Source organism: Microcaecilia unicolor, chromosome 11, assembly GCF_901765095.1.
Source record: "Microcaecilia unicolor chromosome 11, aMicUni1.1, whole genome shotgun sequence".
Lineage (NCBI taxonomy): Eukaryota > Metazoa > Chordata > Amphibia > Gymnophiona > Siphonopidae > Microcaecilia > Microcaecilia unicolor.
Genome location: NC_044041.1, coordinates 41917983 through 41943035, shown reverse-complemented (window position 1 = coordinate 41943035; position 25053 = coordinate 41917983). Strand labels below are relative to the sequence as shown.

Genomic DNA, 25053 nt, shown 5'->3' with positions numbered 1-25053 from the left:
AATATTTAGCTGTATATGCTATTTCACTTTGTGGAGGAGCAGGTCTGGTACGGTAATTTAGATATCCTCTTTCAAAAGGAAACCCAAGTATCGGGATGGAGAGATGCAGCTGCAGGGACTGTGATGTCTACCAACTCATCCTTCCTTTTGTACCTCTGCCCACCCCCCACTGACAGAAAACTGCCAGTGTTTCTGATAGCAGTCAGGTCCTGGTTGCCCTGTATGGTTCAGCCACTTTAGAGAACAAATTAGCTGGCAGGGTGTGAAAGCTAACTGTAAAGGAGGTAAGAAGAGGTGACGGCATCAGATGCAACCTGACTAGGGACTGGTAAACCACTTGAAAGCCCTGTGGTGGAATCTTCTCCCTTCTCATCCCCTTCCCAAGCCTTTATCCACATTTCAGCAATTGGGTAGGGGAAGAGAGAGGTGGGAATTGTGAGAGTTGCAATGCCATTTTAGAAAATAGGGTAACTACCTCTTATAGGCTCCCTTTTACAGCGCTGCGCTAGCAGCTGCCACACGACCATGCTAACAGCCCATTCAAAATGAATGGGCTGTGTCAGCTTTACCGCACCGATAGCCGCTAGCATGTAAAAGGGGGTCCATAGTTGATTATCAAACAAGAGAGATGCATGGAAGACAAGCGAAAATTACAACAAAGAAAATGTTCCATTCAGTGTGGAAACTCAAATGAGTAAAACCTTTCTTCCCGAGGGAAATATTCCGAAGTCTGGTACAATGAATGGTGCTAAGCCATCTAGACTACTGCAATGCAATATATGCCGGATGCAAAGAACAAATTATTAAGAAACGCCAAACTGCCCAAAACACCGCAGCCAGACTCATATTTTGAAAAACGAGAAGCACCAAACCCCTATGTGAAAATCTACATTGGCTCCCAATCAAAGAATGAATTGTGTTCAAAATCTGCACCCTGGTTCACAAAATCATTCACGGCGAGGCCCCGATCTACATGGCAGACCTCATTGACCTACCAACCAGAAATGCAAAAAGGTCATCACGCACATACCTAAATCTCCACTACCCAAGCTGCAAAGGACTAAAATATAAATCAATATATGCATCCAGCTTCTCCTACATATGGAACGCACTACCAAACATCTTGAAAACAAAGCACGACCTAACAATCTTTCGGAAATTATTAAAATCCAATTTGTTTAAAAAGGCATACCATAACGACCCAACCTAAACACTGGAACCCCACAACACAACGAAACTCATACAAGAACTGTACAAAACTTAACCCTTCCTCCTTGACTATCCAATGTACCTTATCACTTATTGATCCTTAATGCGATTGCCATCACGGTATTGTGTAAGCCACATTGAGCCTGCAAATAGGTGGGAAAATGTGGGATACAAATGCAACAAATAAATAAAAAGGGGGGGGGGGGACTGTAAATCCTGTAAACATTATTGTTTAATAAATTGTTGCCTTCCCTTCACCAAATAATGTTGAGAGAGAATTTTCTATTAATTTTTATGAGACTTTGAATCATGTGTTCTCAGACAATAGTAGTGTAATATTCATATCTGCATAAGTCACATATTCATCATTTATTTATTTGTTTGCTAAAGGTCTCCTTGAACATGGGCGGAACTGGTCGGCCATTGCCAGAATGGTGGGCTCTAAAACTGTATCACAGTGCAAAAACTTTTACTTCAACTATAAGAAAAGACAGAATCTGGATGGAATCCTCCAGCAACACAAACTAAAGATGGTAAGCGACCATTGCATGTCCTCCATCCTTGTCACATAATATACTAAAGTGCTGTGCAGCGTAGCTCCACCAGTATTAACATGGTCCTCCTAGTCATATATGGAGGTTGGCATGCACAGTAGTGTTTCCAGCTGTGCACAGGGCCGCAGAGAGACTGGGACAGGGCCCTCTGTCCACCCCCAGGCTCTCTGCACTGCTTAAGCGCCTCACCTTCGAAAGCGCAGCAAGCAGCGGCAGACCACTCCTTCCTTCTGTGTCCCGCCCTCACGGAAGTTACATCAGGCGAGGGCGGGACACGGAAGGAAGGAGTGGTCTGCCACTGCTTACTGCGCTTTCAAAGGTGAGGCGCTTAAATTCAATGCCAGGGAGCGACGGAGGGCGGGCCACACTGCGGCGGTGGCGGCACCGCCCCCCCCTCCCCCGGAGGCCCGGGCCCGGGGAAGTTTGTCCCCCCGTCCCCCCCTCTTGGCGGCCCTGGCTGTGCATGCTCATGGGGGCTTCTCTGTTCCCTCTTCTCTTGTACTGCACCATCAGACTATACTTGCAGCTGCTTTTAATGGTTTGCAGGAGTAAAAATGATCACCTCAACACAGATTGGTTATGGTGAAAATGATCTTTGTACTTATCTCCAATAAAATAACTGGCTAATCGGCAGGCAGTTAATTTTTGTTTGGATTTTGCTCACACCTTTTTTCAGTAGTAGCTCAAGGTGAGTTACATTCAGGTACACTGGGTATTTCTTTGTCCCAGGAGGGCTCATAATCTAAGTTTGTACCTGAGACAATGGAGGGGTTAAGTGACTTGCCGAAGATCACGAGGAGCAGCAGTTGTGATTTGAACCGACCACCTCTGGATGTCATGACAGGTTCTCTAACCACTAGGCCAATCCTTCATGTTAAGTTATGTTAGCATAGCTGACACAGGAGCAGAGGGCAACAAAATGACTTCCAGCCTAGGAGGAGATCTTCAAAAGTCTTTTATTTATAAAGCACCTGTAGAATGGCCCGACACGGGTCCATGTTTCGGCGGACACAGCTGCGTGTCTCAGGGGGTCACCAGAAACACTCTATGTTCATATGGTGATGTTTAAACCAGGTGCATCAGATGAATGAGCACTCCAAGGTAACAAACTGCACTCAATGTACGATGTACAGTCTCTCATGAAACAGCTCTGAATGCACAGTCACAATGAAGGGCAAAACGACCATATGAACATAGAGTGTTTCTTATGACACCCTGTGTCTGCCAAAACATGAGCTCATGTCGGGTCACTTTCATTTTGTCACCCTTTGCTCCTGTGATTTTGTCCTTTGACGTCTCATAGAGGGTGTGTCCCGCTTCTGCTTTATAGCACAGAACTGACCCCATTCTATGATTGGGTGTGCAAGTGCACGCCTAACTTTAGGCACCATTTATAGAATTTGGGAGATCATCACATACACTGCATCTAGTTCATAAAGGCAAGATATGCACCTACATATTTATTTATTTATTACATTTGTACCCCGCGCTTTCCCACTCAAAGCAGGTTCAATGCGGCTTACATAGTAATTGGGATTACAAAATGTTGATGAAGAGAAATAAGTTGGGTATTATCGGTGTAATAGAAGGAATGAGAGTGTAGAGATGCAAGGATGGGGGGAGTAGTACAAGGATGAGCAAGGGTAAGTGAGCAATTTGAGTGGTGGATGAGGGGATAGAGCAGTGGATAGGTAGGGGAGAATGTGGCGGGAGATGTAGTCTAGGTCATTATCGTTGTCTCCTGGATATGTGATGGATAGATAGATTCATAGGAATTAATCTGGGTCATTGGGGTACCTTTGTGTAATAGCCCTTGGCAGAAGTAACTTTGTGCATGTGTGTGCGGTAATAAAAATTAGCCCTTATGCATGTGTTCCATAAGATAATTTCACTCTCATCCCTGGGGATGCCACACGTACATCAAATAAAGATAGATGCTAATGTTTTTCCTAATGCCTACTTTTATGTATGCATGCATGGTAATTTTAGCTGTATAAGATTCTGTTTTATATGCTCGGGTTGCTTTACCCACGTTGTATGTAGGTAAGGTGAAGTGTTATAAATACAGATGGTCATTGGATCAAGAGTCTCATGCTGTAGAGTGCTGTAAATCTTCATACACCCATGCCCAGCTAGTCTGTAGGCAGTTAAAAAGAAAAAAAAAAAAAGGGGACAGCAAACCCAGTTCATAGACAAGTTCTGCATCAGTCTATTTATAGTGAATATCCTGAAAATCAAACCTCTCTGCAGACCTTGAGCTGTAATGATGATCATCCTTGCCTTTGGGTGAAGAGTGGTGCCTTTTGCATAGAATGGGTATGGAAGATTTTGAGAGGAGGGGCAGTTCTAAGCTGCCAGTGAAGACTGTTAGAGAGCTGGGGAGATAAATTTGGAAAAGATGAATTTATATTGGACTTTGGAAGTCATAAAAGGCAGAACAGAGTATATTATTTGAACAGTATCCACAGCGTCTTATAGATGTGAAACAGCTTTCTCTGACAGTACTATTTTACAATAGCTGGGATTGCTTTATATGCAGTGGCTAGTCTAGAGATCAAGGGATTTGGTTTTTTTTGTTTTTTATTTGGGGGTGGGGGGTGAGATTTCTCCTTGCATTCTGCTTTGTCTAGCATGGAAAGGCACAAACATTGTGGCAAGATTTCATGTTTTCCTACATTTGACTTTGTTCCCAATTTTAGAGGGTTTTTTTTTTCCCTTTTTCACTTTAGTTTTGAAAAATAAGCACAGAAGGGGCAGGAACACTGCCAGCGGTTATAATAAGTGGAACACATTTTTCCTGAGAACTGCTATCACTGTGCATTGCCTCCAGCTTCTCAACACAAACCGCTTCAGCAGGGCTTTGACTTCTCATGTTTTACTTAAAAAGGAAGTGATTTCGGATGTGGAGCTCCCTGGTGCAAAGTATTTTGGACCTCTCTCTCTCTCTCTTGCTATGGTAGGAGTACTTTGGACTTCTCTCTTGCCGTGGTAGGGTTCTCCGATGTTCTTGGTGTAGGCCTCTTTTCATCAGTGGATGATAATTGCATTTATTCGAGTTCTGGAATTGGGAAGGAGGGTGACGTTCTGCCCTTCCTTGTCTATGGAAATGAGTTGTGTGATTGCACTTAGTCCCCTGCTGTTTTAATTTTTTCCTCCCCTAATAGTTAGCTCTTCACCACCTATGGTTAATGATGTTATTACTGGCCTGGAAGCCATTGTCAGATGGCAATGTGTCTAAACGTTCTCTGACCTCTGGTGACAAAGAGTTGCTTTAGAAAATTGATATTAGTTGCTTGAAGGAGATTATGCTGAGATTTGCAGGTCAGACTTAAAAAAAAGTCTTCTTGGAGCCTTACAGAGTCTTGGGCTGTCTGATACACTTGATAAGGGGCCAGCATCCTAAACTATGTTAACACTGTCCTTTAACACACATAAGTGAATGGTTTAAGGCACATATTAATATGTAATGTGAACAGGTTACAAATGGGAACAACATTACAACAGACAGTAAAAGCAGTTAGCATAGCTGGGGTTATAAAAAGGATTGAGCAAGTTCCTGGAGGAAAAGTCCATAAACATTTATTATGATCACTGTGAGGAAAGTGACTGCTTATCTATGGGAATAAGTATCATGGAATAATAGAACGGTGAAATTGTATCCAAGTCGTCTTGGAAGTTTAGTGTCGTTACCAGGGCAAAGGCTGTGAAACCCTGGGTAGTTGTTTATCTTAATCCCTGATATAGCCTTATTGGCGAAACGTAGCCACATCGTGATTTGCGTGAATAAAGACTTGTTTTGGTCTTTACAGTGTGCTTGGGTTTTGTTCTGTTTTGTTGCTGCAGACACCTAGTGCCTCTTTTGTTTTGTTTGCCATGCATGGGTGTATTCACACTAATGCAGACGATAACAACAAAACAGAACTGGACCGCACTAATGTGTAGTTAAGGTTTTTTTGTTTGTTTTTAATGTTAACGGATTGCTGTTATAATTTGTATGCTATTTGTTTTGAGGATTTGGTATATTGCTCTTCAAAGCAATATCAAAGCGGTTTTCAATAACCAATAGTAAGTAGCAGATAAATAGCAACTAACAAACAATCAATCAGTGTTAACAAGTCCACAAGAACTATGATGGCCCACGATAGGAAGGAAAGTAGTTACGCAAGAATTCAGTTAATGCACTGTTTCGCTGCATTACTAGGTAATTAAGATATTTTTATTATTATTATTATTTATAGCATTTATACCCCGCTCTTTCCCGCTCGATAGCAGGTTCAGTGCGGCTTACAAGGTATGGTACAAAGTATCACAGAGATAATACAAAGTATTGTACAAAGTATCACAAGGATAACCCAGTTATAAAGAGTAGGACAATAGGAAGAGACGTGGGGGAGAGGATTGGAGTATGGGTAGTGCTAGTGGTGTGGGTTAGGTTCGAGAATTAAGTTGGGTTGTTTGGGTAGGCTTGTTTGAAGAGGTAAGTTTTCAGCAGCTTTCGGAAGGGTAGATGTTCATTGGTTGTTCGGATGTGTCGAGGTATTGTGTTCCAGAGTTTGCTGCCTATAACGGAGAAGTTGGGTGGATGCGTAGTAGGTTTTGTATTTGAGGCCTTTGCAATTGCATACCCTTTTCATTTTTTTAATACAGATTTTGCAGTAGTACTAAAGCAAGCTAGCTTACATGCATTAACGGTACTGTGAGTGTGCATGAACTTCTTGCGATAGGTGATGCAGTTCTTTAACACACAAAATGATTCTGTTGCTTTTGTCATACTTCACTATATTGATCATTATGGGGCCCTTTTACTAAGGCGCACCTAAAAGTGGCCTGCGCTGGTGTAGGCGCGTGTTTTGGATGCATGCAGGTCGATTTTTCAGTGCGCCTGGGAAAAAAGGCATTTTTTTTTGTGGCCAAAAATGGACGTGCGGCAAAATTTAAAACCAGCGCACTTCCATTTTCAGCCTGAGACCTTATCGTCACCCATTGACTGAGCGGTAAGATCTCCGCTAACCGGGCGGTAAGCAACCAGCACGCGTAAACTTCCAATTACCACCAGTTAAACTCTACGCAGTAGAAAATAGAAAATATTTTCTACCGCGTGTTTTGGGCACACGTCAAAAATGGAATTGCTGCCTGGGTAGTTCCAGTTTGGCGTGCATGGGTGGCTACACGCCTTAGTACAAGGGCTCCTTTATGAGGATGCTGTATTGGCTGAGAGATTCACCTAAATCTTTTCGTTCTGCTGCACTTAGCTGTTTTCACTGACGAGACACCCCCAGAAATACCTGCGCTGAGCGGCAGGAATTCAGTAAGGCAGGGGCACTGTTACACAGTCAGCATATTACACCAGTACTGTACTATCTGCACTTGTTGTCTGTGGCAGTGCATATTATTTATTTATTTAGATTTTGCTCACACCTTTTTCAGTAGTAGCTCAAGGTGAGTTACATTCAGGTACACTGGATATTTCTCTGTCCCAGGAGGGCTCACAATCTAAGTTTGTACCTGAGGCAATGGAGGGTTAATTGACTTGCCCAAGATCACAAGGAGCAGCAGTGGGATTTGAACTGGCCACCTCTGGATTGCACGACTGATGCTCTTAACTAGGCCACTCCTCCACTAGCAACATTCCATCTAGAATCTCAAATAGTAGCAACATTCCAGAATCTCAAAAAGTGGCAACATTCCATGCAGAATCTTCAATAGCAGCAACATTCCATATATTTATTCATTTATATTTTGCTCACACCTTTTTCAGTAGTAGCTCAAAGTGAGTTACATTCCGGTACACTGGATATTTCTCTGTCCCAGGAGGGCTCACAATCTAGGTTTGTACCTGAGGCAATGGAGGGTTAAGTGACTTGCCCAAGATCACAAGGAGCAGCAGTGGGATTTGAATCGGCCACCTCTGGATTGCAAGACCGGTGCTCTAACCACTAGGCCACTCATCCACTCCACTCCACCATACTGTGTCTGGTATATAAGTCTTATCATTTGGGATATCTAGTTTATCTTTCTGGAAAGTTGTTAAAATACGTGTCTCAGCAGGAACTACTCTTGTCACAAAAGAGTCTTCAACCCCCAGGTTTTGATGTTGTTTAGGGCTAGATTATATATATGGCACAAAAAAAAAAGCGCTATTTTGTAAGCCACACTGAAAGGCACGGGTTATAGAATAGCGCTTACGCCTGGGAGTCGCACCTAACTTTAGGCACGGTCATTTGTGCCAACTGAAACATGGTGCAAATATATGTGCCTACGTTACGTGCGTATCCTTGTTATTCCATAACAAACGGGTGTTAATTTTAGGAACGCTCTGTTAACGCCCATGACCCTCCCTTTTCTGTGCCCCCTTTTTCAGATCGTGCATAAATGCCAATTAAGTTAATTAGTGCCAATAATTGCTTGTTAAAAAGCCAAGTATTGCCACCGATTGGCTTGTTATTCAATTATGTTTTTGGCACATTTATAGAATTAGGGGGCAGAGTACAACAACTAGAAAAACAGTGTGTTTATATGCTGGACCGCTTCTCTGCCAGAGGAACTTCATAAAGGTTTCTTCTTACTTAGCCTTTCGTAAACTTTAAAAAACTTGGTTGTTTCAACAGTATTTTAATTAAGGTGTTGGAGATTTTATTATAATGGATTATGTGTCCAACACGCGTCAAATTGGCACTACCGCCCGCCTACCGCGTGCCCCGGGTGGTAATTCCATTTTTGACATGCGTCCAAAACACGCGGTAGAAAATATTATCTACTTTCTGCTGCGTGGAGCATACCCGGTGGTAAGTGGCAGTTTACGCGTGCTGACGCTTACCACCTGGTTAGCATTTGAGAGCTTACCACTAAGTCAATGGTAAGGTCTCAGGCTGAAAATGGACTTGCGCTAGTTTTAATTTTGCCGCACGTCCATTTTCGGCCATAAAAAAAGGGCCTTTTTTCCAGTCGTGCTGAAATATGGACCTGCACGCGTCCAAAACACGCGCCTACACCAGCGCAGGTCACTTTGCAGCGTGCCTTAGTAAAAGGGCCCCTAAGATATTTGGTATATAAAATTAATAAGTCCAATCCAATCCAGGTGTCTTCATAATGAGACCTGTGAGCCTTGCAAGTGGGACAGGAGATAAAGCACAAAACCACCACTGCAAAAGATTTTAGTTTATAACTTACCTTTGGCATTGCATTTGTAGCTGTAAAATCTGTGAAATGTGCCACTTCCTATTTTTGCTATTAAAAGGCATCTCAGCATCATTTTGGCTTATGGTTGGAGAGAGAAGGTGCAAACAGGAAGGTCATGCCATAGTGTGTCACTTTACATGTGCCATCATAAAAAGACGGTTGCTGTCTTGCTCAAAAATTAATAATAATTCGCCTACCAGCCTTCTGTGAAAGCACCTCCTTATAACCGATTGAAGTCACAGAAAAGTCTCGTTCGTTAGTGAGTCCTGAGGTTGAGAAGTCTGACAGTGTGTCAGAGCTCTGGTGATGTTACTCCTATGTCTGGTAACGATTGATATTTCAGACAGTTACTTCTCAGGTTGGGCTGCAATGATGAGGGGATATGGCAGAGGGTAATAGCCAGATGGTGGTGTGTGGGACTGAGAATTGACACCCGATAAGGAGCCAGATGAGTGGGAGAAGCAGAGAGGTCTTGAAGGCGGGTGATTATGACTAAATTAAAAACAGCACAGATTGTTAATTGCTATTGCTTTACACACTTCGTAGCGCCATTTCTACTTAGACCAAAATACATTTCGGCTGACTCTATATAAAGCAGTGTAGATAGTTTTATGATTCTTTCCTCTTGATTTTATCTCCAATATATATAAACAATGAAAGTTAAGGAAGCAGAACTAGGAAAAGAGGAAATAAATTAGGGGCCCTTTTACTAAGCCACGTAAATGTCTATGCACGCCAAAATGGAGTTACCACCCGACTACCGTGTGGCTCTTGCGGTAATTTCATTTTTGACGCGCGTCCGATACGTGCATATGAAAAATATTTTTTATTTTTGGACGCGTGTAACGGACGCTCGACAAGTGCCATTTTGCACGCGTAGGTCATTACCGCCCACTTACTGCACGAGTCTTTACCACTAGGTCAATGGCTGACAGTATGGTCTCAGACCCCAAATGGACATGCGGTTATTTTCATTTTGCCGCACATCCATTTTCAGCAAAAATTTTAAAAAGGCCTTTTTTTTTTTACAGTCACACTAAAAAAAAAATGGATCAGCGCATGCCCCAAACCTGCGTCTACACTACCGCAAGCCATTTTTCACCGTGCTTTTGTAAAAGGACCCCTAGATCATTTTGAAGTTAAGACGTACCAAATCTTTATGCCCTCCCTCCTGTCCCTTTTTGTGCTGAGACAGTATTGCTGTTTAAGGTTTCCAAAAATTCCTCCTGCTTGGCCAGAATGTCATCTTCTCCCATCCTCTTCTACCCATTGGTTGTTGAGGACAACTGTAAGAAACTATCTTAAGTCCTTCATGGCTTTTTTTATTTCATAATGATGGTTAAGGAGGATTCTGCTATGCCAATTTACATCAGAAGCCTATAGTGGGTTGGTATAGCTACCTGTAGAGAAAGTTCGTTACGTAAGTAATGCCACACTGGGAAAAGACCAAAGGTCCATCGAGCCTAGCATCCTGTCCACGACAGCGGCCAATCCAGGCCAAGGGCACCTGGCGAGCTTCCCAAACGTACAATCATTCTATATATGTTATTCCTGGAATTGTGGGTTTTTCGCAAGTCCAGGAATAACATGTATAGAATGTTTGTACGTTTGGGAAGCTCGCCAGGTGCAGATATTTCATTCCACATCTCTTATTCACTAGTAAGTACCTGTCCAGAAGTACTGGACCACCTAAGGGTTTGACAGACATGGAAAGGAACCAAATATCACCTGCCATATGTTGCCTTTTGCACACACAAAAGCAAACTAATATTTTGTTCAAAAGTTAGGGCCCTGTTTACTAAGCAGTGTTATAGGCGCTAACCATGTACGTTCCTACAATATCCTTATAGGCACCTACATGGTTAACACACTCGCGCTAAGTGTAGGCGAGCTAAAAACCCTAACGTACCTTAGTAAATAGGGCCCTTAGTTTTGGACCATCTCACGTGCCATTCAGATGGTCCTTGGTTCAACCCCCAAACTGGGTCTTACGCCGCTTTGGCTGGTTGGTGTGGAGGAGGAGAGTGCTACAGAAGCATCATTCACAGCCCTGGATTTCCATGTTCAGTGCTTAAGGATGTCATATTGATGGTCAGAGTCAACACCCCCTGATTGCAGGTTTCTGGAAGGAGCCATGGGACATGGCCCCTTGCTCGAATATTATGTGCAGTTCTGGTCACCACATCTCGAAAAAGATATCGCTACTGAATTAGTTACAGAAAAGAGCAATCAAAGTGATAAAGAGGATGGGACAGCTCTCCTATGAGAAGACATGGCTAAGGAGGAGATATGATAGAGTTTTATAAAATAATGAGTGTAGTGGAATGTGTAGATGTGAACTGCTTGTTCACTCTTTCTGCAAAACCACAAGGACTAGGGAGGGCGCATGCAATGAGGTTACTAAGTAGTATATTTAGAACAAATTGGAGAAAATGTTTCCTCACTCAATCTATAATTAAGTTCTGGAATTCATTGGCAAAGAATGTAATAAAAGCTGTTAGTGTAGCAGGGTTTAAACAAAGTTTGGATGAGTTCCTGGAAGAAAGTCCATAAACCATTATTAAGGAGGACTTGAGGAAAATCTACTGCTTTATTTCTGGGCTATGCAGCATGAAATCTATTACTCATGGGATTTTGCCAAGTATTTGTGACCTGGATTGGCCACTGTTGGAAACAGGGTACTGGGCTTAATGGATCTTTTGGTCCATCCCATTACGGCAGTGCTTCAGTTCGTATGGCCATCACTACAATTACCAGAACAGGAGGATTATAACAGAGAAGAAAAATCACCAGGTAGTTGAGAGTGAAGGATCGTGGCTGCAGGATCTCAACCTTGTTTCTGAATGAGATGGAAAAAATCGGGAGGGAACATTTGGGTCAGAAATAAGAAAATCTGGCTTTACCTCAAGAGGAGGTTATCATATTCAGACAGTAATAGCACCATATACCCGAGGTGGGGGGGACGGAGGCATAGAGAGCTAATGACCAGGGAAATGAAACAAAATAGATACTTGCTAACTGTTAGGTATCCCAGAGGAGTGCTTAAAAACAGCAGGGTGATCAAAACTCTGAACAGCACCAATGAAATACCGCCCAAAGAGCGTATCTGAGCAGCTCCCTCATTCTCAGCGCTAATGACACGCAAATTTAAATATGGTCATAGCGTTGAGCATGAGGGACAACTGCGGGAGGATTGTGCTTGGGAATGCATTCGAGTTCTTGAGTGCATGCCCAGACAAATGCATAGGAGAGCCTTGACCTGTCAAAAACAACCAAACAAACCTAGAAGCCCTGACCTGTCAAACTTTGAGGTCTGGTGGACCCCCCCCCCCCCCCCAACCCGACAGACATGAGGGCCCGGTGGTCCTATAGAACCAAGACCCCCACCCCCTGAGAATAAATAGTTTCTCCCTTATATGGTAGTTAGACCCTGCCTGTTGCATCCCAGGATGCACTGGGCAGGGTGCCGCCATTTTGAGGACATGCCCAGCAGGAGGAGGGAAGGAGTCCTAGTTCCTCCTCCCAAGGTAGGAGGGGTTTGGGCCACTGCTAGACCACAGGTGCAAGTCTTCGTGGGGGGGGGGGGGCTCCAGGCCAGAGATCCCATTGGACCACCAGGGCTTTATTTTTGAGGGGTCTGGGGTCCACTAGACCACCAGGCCCCTCACATCCTTGGGGAAGGGGGGGACTCTGGGGTCCACTGGACCACCAGGCCCTCACATCTTTCGGGGTGGAGGAAAGTGATTTCTTTTCAACCCTAACGCCAGCTCCGAGGGTTTGCCGCAGGAGGAGCGCCTTTGTTTGACACACTGCCCGCTGAGCTTTGGGGAGGAATTAGGAATAGCTCATCAGCGTGCATTTTCATGCTTGATGCGCTGTCCCTCAGTGTGCTCGCTGTTCCCCACGTTGAGAGCCTTTGAACACAGTGCACCAGCAAATATGGGCACTAATCCGGCGCTAATGGCCTCTAGCACCGGTGTTTGTTTCTGAGCATCGGGGCATGAGTGCAGTCGCATTTCCCTACACAAGGCTGGGCAGCACTAGGAAATCAGAAATGATTATCACTGCACATTTCAGCCTTCTTCCCAATTCCAATTCATTACTCAAATAACTGGGATTAACCCTATTTAACATCTACTGATGAAAAAGAGCCAGATGGTTTGACGTGGGTGGTGGTGAAAGTTTTCTATGTTTCTAAGACTGTATGGTTTTGATTTTTTTTTTTTTTTGTGGTCCGTCTTTTCGGTAGGGGTGCTAAAGACCTGAAAGGGGGGGGGGGGGGGTTAAGGGAGTTGATGAGGATCATGAGAAAAAAAAGAGAATTAATGACATTGCTTACATCACTTCTAGATATGCAAAAGTTTTTTTTTTTTTTTTTAACCTTATAAATGACTTCTTACTCTTTTTAAGAGGATGTTGCTGGTGGAGGGGGGCAGAGAGGATGCCAGATGTGGTTTGGATCTGTGTAGTGAGTTCTTCTCTTCCTTCTCACGGTACACAGCCTGTGTGCAGTCAGTGTGAGCCATGAATAGAGAGCAAAGACTCTGAGGTGAAGAAGACCTTTGCCATAGTAACGTGCGTTCTTTGCCTCTGTATCACTGTTATTCCATGCTAAAAATATCTCTGTCTTTCCTCTCTCAAACAAGACGTAATTATTGTGCTGCATTTTTTTTTTTTTAAGTTGCAGCTCCCCACAAACCAGGCTGCAAAAACAAAGCAGCAATGGGAACATCAGAAAAAAGGGAAGGTTAACATAAGTGCCAGTAAGGGCTTCTGAGAGGTAGATCTTCCTCTCTGGGTTCTCCCAGATCTTGATTTCTCAAGGGCTTCTAATTGTCTCCTGGAGCATGAATTTGTGTGATGTTAGGCCCTGGAAGCTGCTTTCTAGTGGAACAAGAAGCTTTAGAATGCATAAAGCAGAAGACCCGGGGGGGGGGGGGGGGGGGGTAAAGAAATCTGATATTTCTGGCATGTAGATATCCTGTAGGGATGTGTGCACAGACTGAAAAATTGTGGGTTGTTTTTGGATGTTTTCCTGATTTGCAGATGTTTTTTCAGTTTGTTTCAGACATTGATTTTAATAAAATGTTTTCATGAGCAACAGAACTTTTTAATGTTTGCAGGTATTCACAGGTTAGTATGTGTTCAGTTGATTTTATGTGCACTAAATTTTAAACTGCATTAACGAACTTCAGTGTGTGCTAATGAAAGCCTATCCCTACTATGCTGTTGAGGAAGGGGAAAGAGTATGTCTTTCAACTCCATTTAATGTGAGGCCTGCCTAAGCATTGCCCTCTGAACCTCAGAATTTTCTCTTTTAAAAACTGGTCACCATGGTGGTCTCCAAAATCAATAGTCATGAGGTAGAGAGAGATGAAGCTCGAAGCATAGGGTGCAGTTTGTATTGCGAGCAGCCTGCATTGGCACAAAGTCAGAGAGTACTTTTTAGCTAATGGCTTTGCATCAGTCTGAAAAGGAAAGTAGACAAGGACATTCCCTTGAAACTCACGGTGGATAGAAAGCACAACGTCTTTGTACATGCTTCGTGCATGAGTATATTTTTCATAGGAAATGATGTGCCGTCTACACTTGTTATTTTCTCCCTGTCCTAAGCACACCCTTGAGAACCCCTCCTCGCGTTCTGGTCAAAAGTTCTTACTTAGTGAAGCATGTATTTGCTTTTAGCTGCATTGAGGAAGAGCAGTTTTCTGATGGCCTATTAACATGGTCAAATAGAGGCGCATAATCGAAAGGGACGCCCAAGTTTTGTTGAGGACGTCCTTGTAAAACGTCCCGATGGAAGGGCGGGGAAACCTGTATTTTCGAAAAAGATGGATGTCCATCTTTCGTTTCGATAATACGGTCGGGGACACCCAAATCTTGAAATTTAGGTCATCCTTAGAGATGGTCGTCCCTAGACTTGGTCGTTTCTGATTTTTGGCGATAATGGAAACCAAGGGCGCCCATTTCAGAAACGACCAAATGCAAGCCCTTTGGTCGTGGGAAGAGCCAGCATTTCTAGTGCACTGGCCCTCCTGACATGCCAGGACACCAAGCGGGCACCCTAGGGGGCACTGCAGTGGACTTCATAAATTGCTCCCAGGAACATAGCTCCCTTATCTTGTGTGCTGAGCCCCCTCCCAAAAAAACCAAAACCCACTCCCCACAACTGTACACCACTACCATAGCCCTTATGGGTGAAGGGGGGCACCTAGATGTGGGTACAGTGGGTTTCTGGTGGGTTTTGGAGGGCTCGCTGTTTCCTCCACAAACGTAACAGGTAGGGGGACCTGAGTATGACATCTGAGGCTGGCAAAAAATATTTTGAAAGATATTTTTTGAGGATGGGAGGGGGTTAGTGACCACTGGGGGAGTAAAGGGAGGTCATCCCCGATTCCCTCCGGTGGTCATCTGGTCAGTTCGGGCACCTTTTTGTGGCTTGGTCGTAAGAAAAACACGACCAGGTAAAGTCGTCCAAGTGCTCGTCTGGGACGCCCCTTTTTTTTCCATTATGGGTCGAGGATGTCCATGTGTTAGGCACGCCCAAGTCCCGCCTTCGCTACGCCACCGATACGCCCCCTTGAACTTTGGCCGTCCCCGCGACGGAAAGCAGTTGGGGACGCCCAAAATCGGCTTTCGATTATACCAATTTGGACGACCCTGTGAGAAGAACTCCCATCTTCCGATTTGTGTCGAAAGATGGGCATCCTTCGCTTTCAAAAATGAGCCTGATAATGTTTTACCCACATAAGCCACTTTGAAAATTGCCCCTCTAATGTCTTGCTTTTCTTTGGAGGAAAATTTATTATTATTATTATTATTTAAATTTTAGGTTTGTTTTTTTAATAAATAGAAATAAAACAAAGAGCAGAAAATAAGATGACACCTTTTTTATTTGACTGACTTAATACATTTATTGATTAGCTTTCGAAAGCAGTACCACCATTTTCAGATCAGAAGAGCCATTATTGAACTGGTGATGCTATATCACTAGATTCTGACTAATACAGCAGCTTAGCGTGGTTTGTGGGCCTGGCTAGCTGTAGTGTATTTAGTTGTAAATGAAAGAGCTTCTTTTCAAATAGGTTGCAAATACATTTGCAGGGTATGACTTCCAGTACAGGTGAAGAGGCCTCTACATTTATTGATTTTTGTAGTGCATGGACATTTGTGTAATTCCTTGGCATTAGACTACTTGCACCAAAGGTATTGTTCCAGTTTTATTTTCTTGCTTGGTGTAACCTGCCTTCTCCGAGGACAAGCAGGCTGCTTGTTCTCACGACTGGGTGACGTCCGCGGCAGCCCCCACCAACCGGAAATAAGCTTCGCGGGACGGTCGACACGCAGGGCACGCCCACCGCGCATGCGCGGCCGTCTTCCCGCCCGTGCGCGACCGCTCCCGCCAGTTACTTTTTTTCCGCGACTGAGAGAGTTGTGTTTTCCCCTCTCTCTCGTTTTCAGCCGCCGGATTTTTTCGACCGCGTTTACGCGGATCGTCGCTTTTGGCCTGTTCGGCCTCTTCTTCTTCTTCTTCTTTCTCTTTTATTAAAAAAAAAAAAAAAAAAAAAAAAAGAATTTTGCGCGTGTGGAGCACGCGCTCCTTCTTTTCCCTCGCTTTCTAGCGGGGACGCCTCGTTGCGGCCTAGTGGCCGCTCGGTCGGTTTCAGTTTTCGTGGTGTGATTTTAGCCACCATTGCCGACTTTGACTTCGCCGACGCGATTTTTCCGTCGATGTCCTCGAAGGTCCCGAGTGGATTTAAAAAGTGTGGTCGCTGCGGCCGGCCGATCTCGCAGACCGACACCCACGCTTGGTGCCTCCAGTGCCTCGGGCCGGAGCACAATCTCAAGTCGTGTGTTTTGTGTCTCGGTCTCCGGAAACGGACTCAGGTTGCGAGGCAAGTTCTGCGGGACCGTCTTTTTGGAACTTGCGCCGGCCCCTCGACGTCGACCTCGACGGCATCGGTATCGAAGACCGGTTCTTCGGTACCGGTATCGATGCCCGAGACATCGGCACCGATGGCAGCGACCCCAGGAGAACAGGTCCCGTCGGCCCGCCGGTCCGCCGGCGAGAGTGGGGTAGAGAGACCGCGTGGGCAGTCGGCCCCGGTCACTCCCTCAACTCGTGAGCCACGGGACCGAACCCTGTCGGACCCGGTACCCCGAGACCGAGGGGGATCGACCTCCTCCTCCTCCATGCCCTCCGGCACCGGTGACGTGCACCGGAAAAAAGACAAGAAGCGCCGTCACCGGGAGCCCTCGGTGCACCCTGAAGAGGAGTCGACGCCGAAGCGTCATCGCAGAGAGGAGAGATCTCCGTCGGTGGTGGAGGTACCGACGCGTCGGGGTTCCGGCACCTCGGTGCCGTCTCCTGGCCCCCAGCAGCTTCCGGCACCGACACCCTTACCGGCCCCACCGCCTTTCCCGGCAGCGGGCCTGGACGAGTGCCTCAGAGCCATCCTTCCGGGGATCCTGGAAGGGCTGATGCGCCAGGCTGTGCCGGCGCCGGGGGTGCTTGCGCCCTCGGCGCCGATGACTGTGGCGCCGGCGAGCTCTAGCCCGGCGCCGGGGCAGTCGACACCGCCGCCGCTTGCGGTGCCGGTCTCGACAGCCACGCAGGTGGAGTCCCCGTCGACGTCGATGGAGGGAGCTCCGTCCCCGCCGGCGCGGGAGTCCACCGCTCGACGACACCGAGACCTCGGTGCCTCGACGTCGAGCCGGGCCCGGTACCGGACGCAGCTACATGAGCTAATGTCCGATACCGAGGATGAGGACTCGTGGGGGGAAGAGGAGGACCCGAGATATTTCTCCTCAGAGGAGTCTACGGGCCTTCCCTCGGACCCCACGCCGTCACCGGAGAGGAAGCTCTCACCTCCTGAGAGTCTCTCCTTTGCCTCCTTTGTGCGGGATATGTCTATAAGCATTCCCTTTCCCGTGGTCTCTGTGGAAGAGCCGAGGGCCGAGATGCTCGAGGTCCTCGACTATCCATCACCACCTAGAGAGTCCTCCACGGTACCGCTGCACAATGTCCTGAAGGAGACGCTGCTCCGGAACTGGGTGCGACCACTAACTAATCCCACCATTCCCAAGAAAGCAGAGTCCCAGTACAGGATCCACTCTGACCCAGAGCTCATGCGGCCCCAGTTGCCCCATGACTCAGCGGTCGTGGATTCTGCTCTCAAGAGGGCACGGAGTTCGAGGGATACCGCCTCGGCGCCCCCGGGGCGGGAGTCTCGCACTCTGGACTCATTTGGGAGGAAGGCCTACCAATCCTCCATGCTCGTGACCCGCATCCAATCTTACCTGCTCTATATGAGCATCCACATGCGGACCAATGTGCAACAGCTGGCGGACCTGGTCGATAAGCTCCCGCCGGAGCAGTCCAGGCCTTATCAGGAGGTGGTCAGGCAGCTGAAGGCGTGCAGAAAGTTCCTGTCCAGGGGGATTTTTGACACCTGTGACGTGGCATCTCGTGCTGCGGCCCAAGGTATAGTGATGCGCAGGCTCTCATGGCTGCGTGCCTCTGACCTGGACAACCGCACCCAGCAGAGACTGGCTGACGTCCCTTGCCGGGGGGATAACATTTTCGGTGAGAAGGTCGAGCAGATGGTGGACCAACTGCATCAGCGGGAAACCGCTCTCGACAAGCTCTCCCACCGGGCGCCTTCAGCACCCGCCCCCACGGGTGGGCGTTTTTCCCGGGCACGGCAGGCTGCACCCTATTCTTTTGCAAAGCGTAGGTACAACCAGCCGGCCCGAAGGCCTCGCCAGGCACAGGGACAGCCCCAGCGCGCTCGTTCTCGTCAACAGCGTGCGCCTAAGCAGCCCCCTGCGCCTCCACAGCAAAAGCCGGGGACGGGCTTTTGACTGGATCCACGGGAACATAGCCGCCCTACAAGTGTCCGTACCGGACGATCTGCCGGTCGGAGGGAGGTTAAAATTTTTTCACCAAAGGTGGCCTCTCATAACCTCCGACCAGTGGGTTCTCCAAATAGTGCGGTGCGGATACGCCCTGAATTTGGCCTCCCTGCCTCCAAATTGTCCTTCGGGAGCTCAGTCTTTCAGCTCCCTTCACAAGCAGGTACTTGCAGAGGAACTCTCCGCCCTTCTCAGCGCCAATGCGGTCGAGCCCGTACCACCCGGGCAGGAAGGGCAGGGATTCTATTCCAGGTACTTCCTTGTGGAAAAGAAAACAGGGGGGATGCGTCCCATCCTAGACCTGAGAGGCCTGAACAAATTCCTGGTCAAAGAAAAGTTCAGGATGCTTTCCTTGGGCACCCTTCTGCCAATGATTCAGAAAAACGATTGGCTATGTTCCCTGGATTTAAAGGACGCATACACTCACATCCCGATACTGCCAGCTCACAGACAGTATCTCAGATTCCGCCTGGGCGCACGGCACTTTCAGTATTGTGTGCTGCCCTTTGGGCTCGCCTCTGCCCCACGAGTGTTTACAAAGTGCCTCGTGGTGGTGGCGGCGTATCTACGCAAGCTGGGAGTGCACGTGTTCCCATATCTCGACGATTGGCTGGTCAAGAGCACCTCGGAGGCAGGAGCCCTCCGGTCCATGCAGTGCACTATTCAACTTCTGGAGCTGCTGGGGTTTGTGATAAATTACCCAAAGTCCCATCTCCAGCCTACTCAGTCTCTGGAATTCATAGGAGCGCTGCTGAATACCCAGACGGCTCAGGCCTACCTTCCCGAAGCGAGGGCTACCAATCTCTTGGCCCTGGCTTCGCAGACCAGAGCGTCTCAGCAGGTCACAGCTCGGCAGATGTTGAGACTTCTGGGTCATATGGCCTCCACAGTTCATGTGACTCCCATGGCTCGTCTTCACATGAGATCTGCTCAATGGACCCTAGCTTCCCAGTGGTTTCAAGCCACCGGGAATCTAGAAGATGTCATCCGCCTCTCCACCAGTTGCCGCACTTCACTGCTCTGGTGGACCATCCGGACCAATTTGACCCTGGGACGTCCATTCCAAATTCCGCAGCCCACGAAAGTGCTGACGACGGATGCATCTCGCCTGGGGTGGGGAGCCCATGTCGATGGGCTCCACACTCAGGGTCTGTGGTCCCTCCAGGAAAAGGATCTGCAGATCAACCTCCTGGAGCTCCGAGCGATCTGGAACGCACTGAAGGCTTTCAGAGATCGGCTGTCCTGTCAAATTATCCAAATTCGGACAGACAATCAGGTTGCAATGTATTACGTCAACAAGCAGGGGGGCACCGGATCTCGCCCCCTGTGCCAGGAGGCCGTCGGGATGTGGCGTTGGGCGTGTCGGTTCGGCATGCTCCTCCAAGCCACGTACCTGGCAGGCGTAAACAACAGTCTGGCCGACAGACTGAGCAGAGTCATGCAACCGCACGAGTGGTCGCTCCATGCCAGAGTGGTACGCAAGATCTTCCGAGCGTGGGGCACCCCCTCGGTGGACCTTTTCGCCTCTCAGACCAACCACAAGCTGCCTCTGTTCTGTTCCAGACTTCAGGCACACGGCAGGCTAGCGTCGGATGCCTTTCTCCTCCTTTGGGGGACCGGCCTCCTGTATGCTTATCCTCCCATACCTTTGGTGGGGAAGACCTTACTGAAGCTCAAGCAAGACCGCGGCACCATGATTCTGATCGCGCCCTTTTGGCCCCGCCAGATCTGGTTCCCTCTTCTTCTGGAGTTGTCCTCCGAAGAACCGTGGAGATTGGAGTGTTTTCCGACTCTCATTTCGCAGAACGACGGAGCGTTGCTGCACCCCAACCTCCAGTCTCTGGCTCTCACGGCCTGGATGTTGAGGGCGTAGACTTCACTGCGTTGGGTCTGTCTGAGGGTGTCTCCCGGGTCTTGCTTGCCTCTAGGAAGGATTCCACTAAAAAGAGTTACTTTTTCAAGTGGAGGAGGTTTGTCGTGTGGTGTGAGAGCATGGCCCTAGAACCTCGTTCTTGCCCTGCACAGAACCTGCTTGAATACCTTCTGCACTTATCAGAGTCTGGCCTCAAGACCAACTCAGTAAGGAATCACCTTAGTGCGATTAGTGCTTACCATTATCGTGTGGAAGGAAAAGCCATCTCTGGAGAGCCTTTAGTCGTTCGATTCATGAGAGGCTTGCTTTTGTCAAAGCCCCCTATCAAGCCTCCTGTTGTGTCATGGGATCTCAACGTCGTCCTCACCCAGCTGATGAAACCTCCTTTTGAGCCACTGAATACCTGCCATCTGAAGTACTTGACCTGGAAGGTCATTTTCTTGGTGGCAGTTACTTCAGCTCGTAGGGTCAGTGAGCTTCAAGCCCTAGTAGCTCATGCTCCATATACCAAATTTCATCACAACAGAGTAGTGCTCCGCACCCACCCAAAGTTCCTGCCGAAGGTGGTGTCGGAGTTCCATCTTAACCAGTCAATTGTCTTGCCAACATTCTTCCCCAGGCCGCATACCCGCCCTGCTGAACGTCAGTTGCACACATTGGACTGCAAGAGAGCATTGGCCTTCTACTTGGAGCGGACACAGCCCCACAGACAGTCCGCCCAATTGTTTGTTTCTTTCGACCCTAACAGGCTAGGGGTCGCTGTCGGGAAACGCACCATCTCCAATTGGCTAGCAGATTGCATTTCCTTCACTTACGCCCAGGCTGGGCTGACTCTTGAGGGTCATGTCACGGCTCATAGTGTTAGAGCCATGGCAGCGTCAGTGGCCCACTTGAAGTCAGCCACTATTGAAGAGATTTGCAAGGCTGCGACGTGGTCATCTGTCCACACATTCACATCACATTACTGCCTCCAGCAGGATACCCGACGCGACAGTCGGTTCGGGCAGTCGGTGCTGCAGAATCTGTTTGGGGTGTAAATCCAACTCCACCCTCCAGGACCCGAATTTATTCTGGTCAGGCTGCACTCTCAGTTAGTTGTTCTTCGTAGGTCAATTTCTGTTGTTTCCTCGCCGTTGCGAGGTTCAATTGACCTGGGTTCTTGTTTTGAGTGAGCCTGAGAGCTAGGGATACCCCAGTCGTGAGAACAAGCAGCCTGCTTGTCCTCGGAGAAAGGGTATGATACATACCTGTAGCAGTTGTTCTCCGAGGACAGCAGGCTGATTGTTCTCACCTTCCCTCCCTCCTCCCCTTTGGAGTTGTGTATTTCATATTTTTTGCTAGTCATTCAACTGGCGGGAGCGGTCGCGCACGGGCGGGAAGACGGCCGCGCATGCGCGGTGGGCGTGCCCTGCGTGTCGACCGTCCCGCGAAGCTTATTTCCGGTTGGTGGGGGCTGCCGCGGACGTCACCCAGTCGTGAGAACAATCAGCCTGCTGTCCTCGGAGAACAACTGCTACAGGTATGTATCATACCCTTTACAGTAGCAATGTAGTTTAGAGTTAGTTATATCTTGTGGTCAAAAAGGTCAGAGTGTGCATGTGCTAAAGATGTCTCTAGCTTAAATGACTGAGGGGCATAGTTAACAATGTGGGCTACTACTATTTAGCATTTCTATAGCGCTACAAGGCGTACGCAGTGCTGCACAAACATAGAAGAAAGACAGTCCCTGCTCAAAGAGCTTACAATCTAATAGACAAAAAATAAAGTAATCAAATCAATTAATGTGTAGAGGAAGGAGGAGGGTAGGTGGAGGCGAGTGGTTACGAGTCAAAAGCAATGTTAAAGAGGCTTTCAGTCTAGATTTAAAGGTGGCCAAGGATGGGGCAAGATGTAGGGGCTCAGGAAGGGGTGTAGTTATCAACATGAGTTAACATTAAGACTTGTTATTTTACCACCAACTCGTGCTATTTTATTAAAGGTTCCATTTTATGCAGTGAGACCTAATTACTAATAACAGGTTCATAGTAAAATAACACATCTTAACTTCCCTCTTTAATTAAAGAAAAGAGAAGTGTCTCAAGAAATCGTAATCATGTGAGATTAATAAATTTTCCGAAACAGGTTTCAATTGCTCCTCTTATAACTTTTAAAAAAATACTTAACTGAAATTCTGAAAATTCCAGAACAGGCATATCCTCCGATTTCAAAAATTTATTATTTGTTACCCTATGTAAAAAAGGATTCTGAACAAGAAGTAGGGACGGAAGTGCCCTTTGAGACTTTGGACTTGAATATAACTCAAACACTTGAAGATGATAATGAAGGTTTAACAGCAGCAACATTAATAGTGACATTTATATTACAGCCCGATAGAGATTGGATATTGAAGCAATTTTTCCTTCATAGAGAACAACTTTTTTTGAACTGTAAGAACGTTCCCAGACATGTCTAAAGTAACTCAAAGGAAACGCCAAGAGTTTCTTAAATTACGTCCAAAAATTTTACAATTGGGCGCCCTTTTCTGGTTAAATTTGTAAATGTGTATTAAATCTAAACTCAATGAAGTATGTATTTTTTGATCCTAAACAATTAAGTTCCTTCTTAGATTCTAAGGTAGCTGGGATACCTGCGTCACACCCAAGAGTTGTAATTACTTCAACCCCATAATTAGTAGTAATAGTTCTGGAATCTCATTTCAAGCCTTCTAATCCTTATTGGTAGAGTTTTCTTTACTATTTCCACTAAAATTGTTATCAATAGAAATCAAACAAAATAAAACATGGAAAAGAAAATAAGATACCTTTTTTATTGGACATAACTTAATACATTTCTTGATTAGCTTTCGAAGGTTGCCCTTCATCAGATCGGAAATAAGCAAATGTGCTAGCTGGCAGTGTATATGAGTGAAAACATTCAAGCATTACTATGACAGTCTGACAGGGTGGGAGGATGGGGGTGGGTAGGAGGTATGCATGGGGACATCAAAGCATCATTTCTTAGTTTCTGACTAGTGCGTTTGCAGAGTTTCTCTGCATAGTCAGAATTGTAAGTAGTAGCCAAAGGATTTTTGATCCTCAGTCCTTTGAGAATGATGTCATTCTTCTTGCAGATTGTCAGAAAGTAAAGATGACTGTTCACTTTTGTTTCTTTTTCCAAAAGTTTGTTCATTTGTTAATTCATCTGCTGGTAGACAGTCATTTCATCTTCTTCCTCATCTGGGACTCCTGTTGCGAAGTCACATTCAGATGGCTTGGCTCTTGAGAGGTCAAGGTTAAGGAACACAGGTTATTAGGATCAGGTGATTGTGACCTTTGCTACAAGGAAGGAAGCATTCAACCTCATCCGCCTATGCTTGAGTTTGGAGAATTTTTGAGACTCTGTGCTTGGACAGGGCTATTTCTCCCCTGCACCCGTCCTTACCACAGATTTTAACCTTCCTGTAGGATGGTTTTCAGAAAGGTTGGGCGTACAACTCTCTTAGGGTGCAAGTGGCAGCTTTAGCTTGCTACCACAGGTGACTTATGAATTCCTCTCTGGTTGCACATCCTGATGTTGTGTGTTTCCTGAATGGCATCTTAATCTGATACTTAAATCACTACAGAAGCCACCCTTTGAGTCCTTTCATAAAGCTACTCTGAAGGATCTTACTCTAAATCATTTTTTTCTGCTAGCAGTTTCTTCTTTGTGACGGATTTCTGAGCTTCAAACGCTGTCCTGTAGAGATCCGTTCCTCCGCTTCACTGAAGCGGGGGTTAGCATTTGAACTGTTCCTTCCTTTCTCCCTAAAGTAATATCATCTTTTCATGTCAATAAACCTTTGTATTTTCCCTCCTTTAAGAGATAGGGTTATGGGAAGGAATTTGCTGAATCCATATCTTCTGGATGTCCATTGTGCTCTCTTCTCTAGTACCTTCAGGTTACCAATGAGTTTCGGCGATCTGATCATCTTTTCATCCTCCTTGCAGGTCCAAATCGAGGAAATGCAGCTTTGAAGGCAACCATTGCCTGTTGAGTTAGGGAATCTATTCCTTCCTCATATATGCTGTCAGGAAAACTGCTTCCAGCTCTCCTCAAGGCTCATTCAGCCAGACTCTTGCCATGTTGTGGAGTCTTGTGCCTTTTCACTAGAAGAGATCTGTAAATCAGCTATGTGGTCCTCTTTGCATACTTTTTCCAAACATTATCGCATGGATGTTTTGGCTCAGACAGAAGCTTCTTTTGGAGCATCAGTGCAGGTGCAGGTGTTTCCTATTCCTGCCCTGTTTGAGGACCAATTTGCTACATCCGATAAGTCTCTGGATTCATCTTCGTCTGATGACAACA

At 46.6% G+C, this 25053-nt stretch overlaps 1 protein-coding gene across 1 annotated transcript in view; it reads left to right on the top strand.

The window, feature by feature from the left end:
- LOC115479673 (nuclear receptor corepressor 2-like) overlaps positions 1-25053 on the top strand; it is a 667653-nt gene that overhangs the window by 538889 nt on the left and 103711 nt on the right. Inside the window, exon 18 of the mRNA XM_030217748.1 lies at positions 1600-1742. Within this exon, the coding sequence (XP_030073608.1) occupies positions 1600-1742 (143 nt within the window). The remainder of the gene's footprint in view (positions 1-1599; positions 1743-25053) is intronic.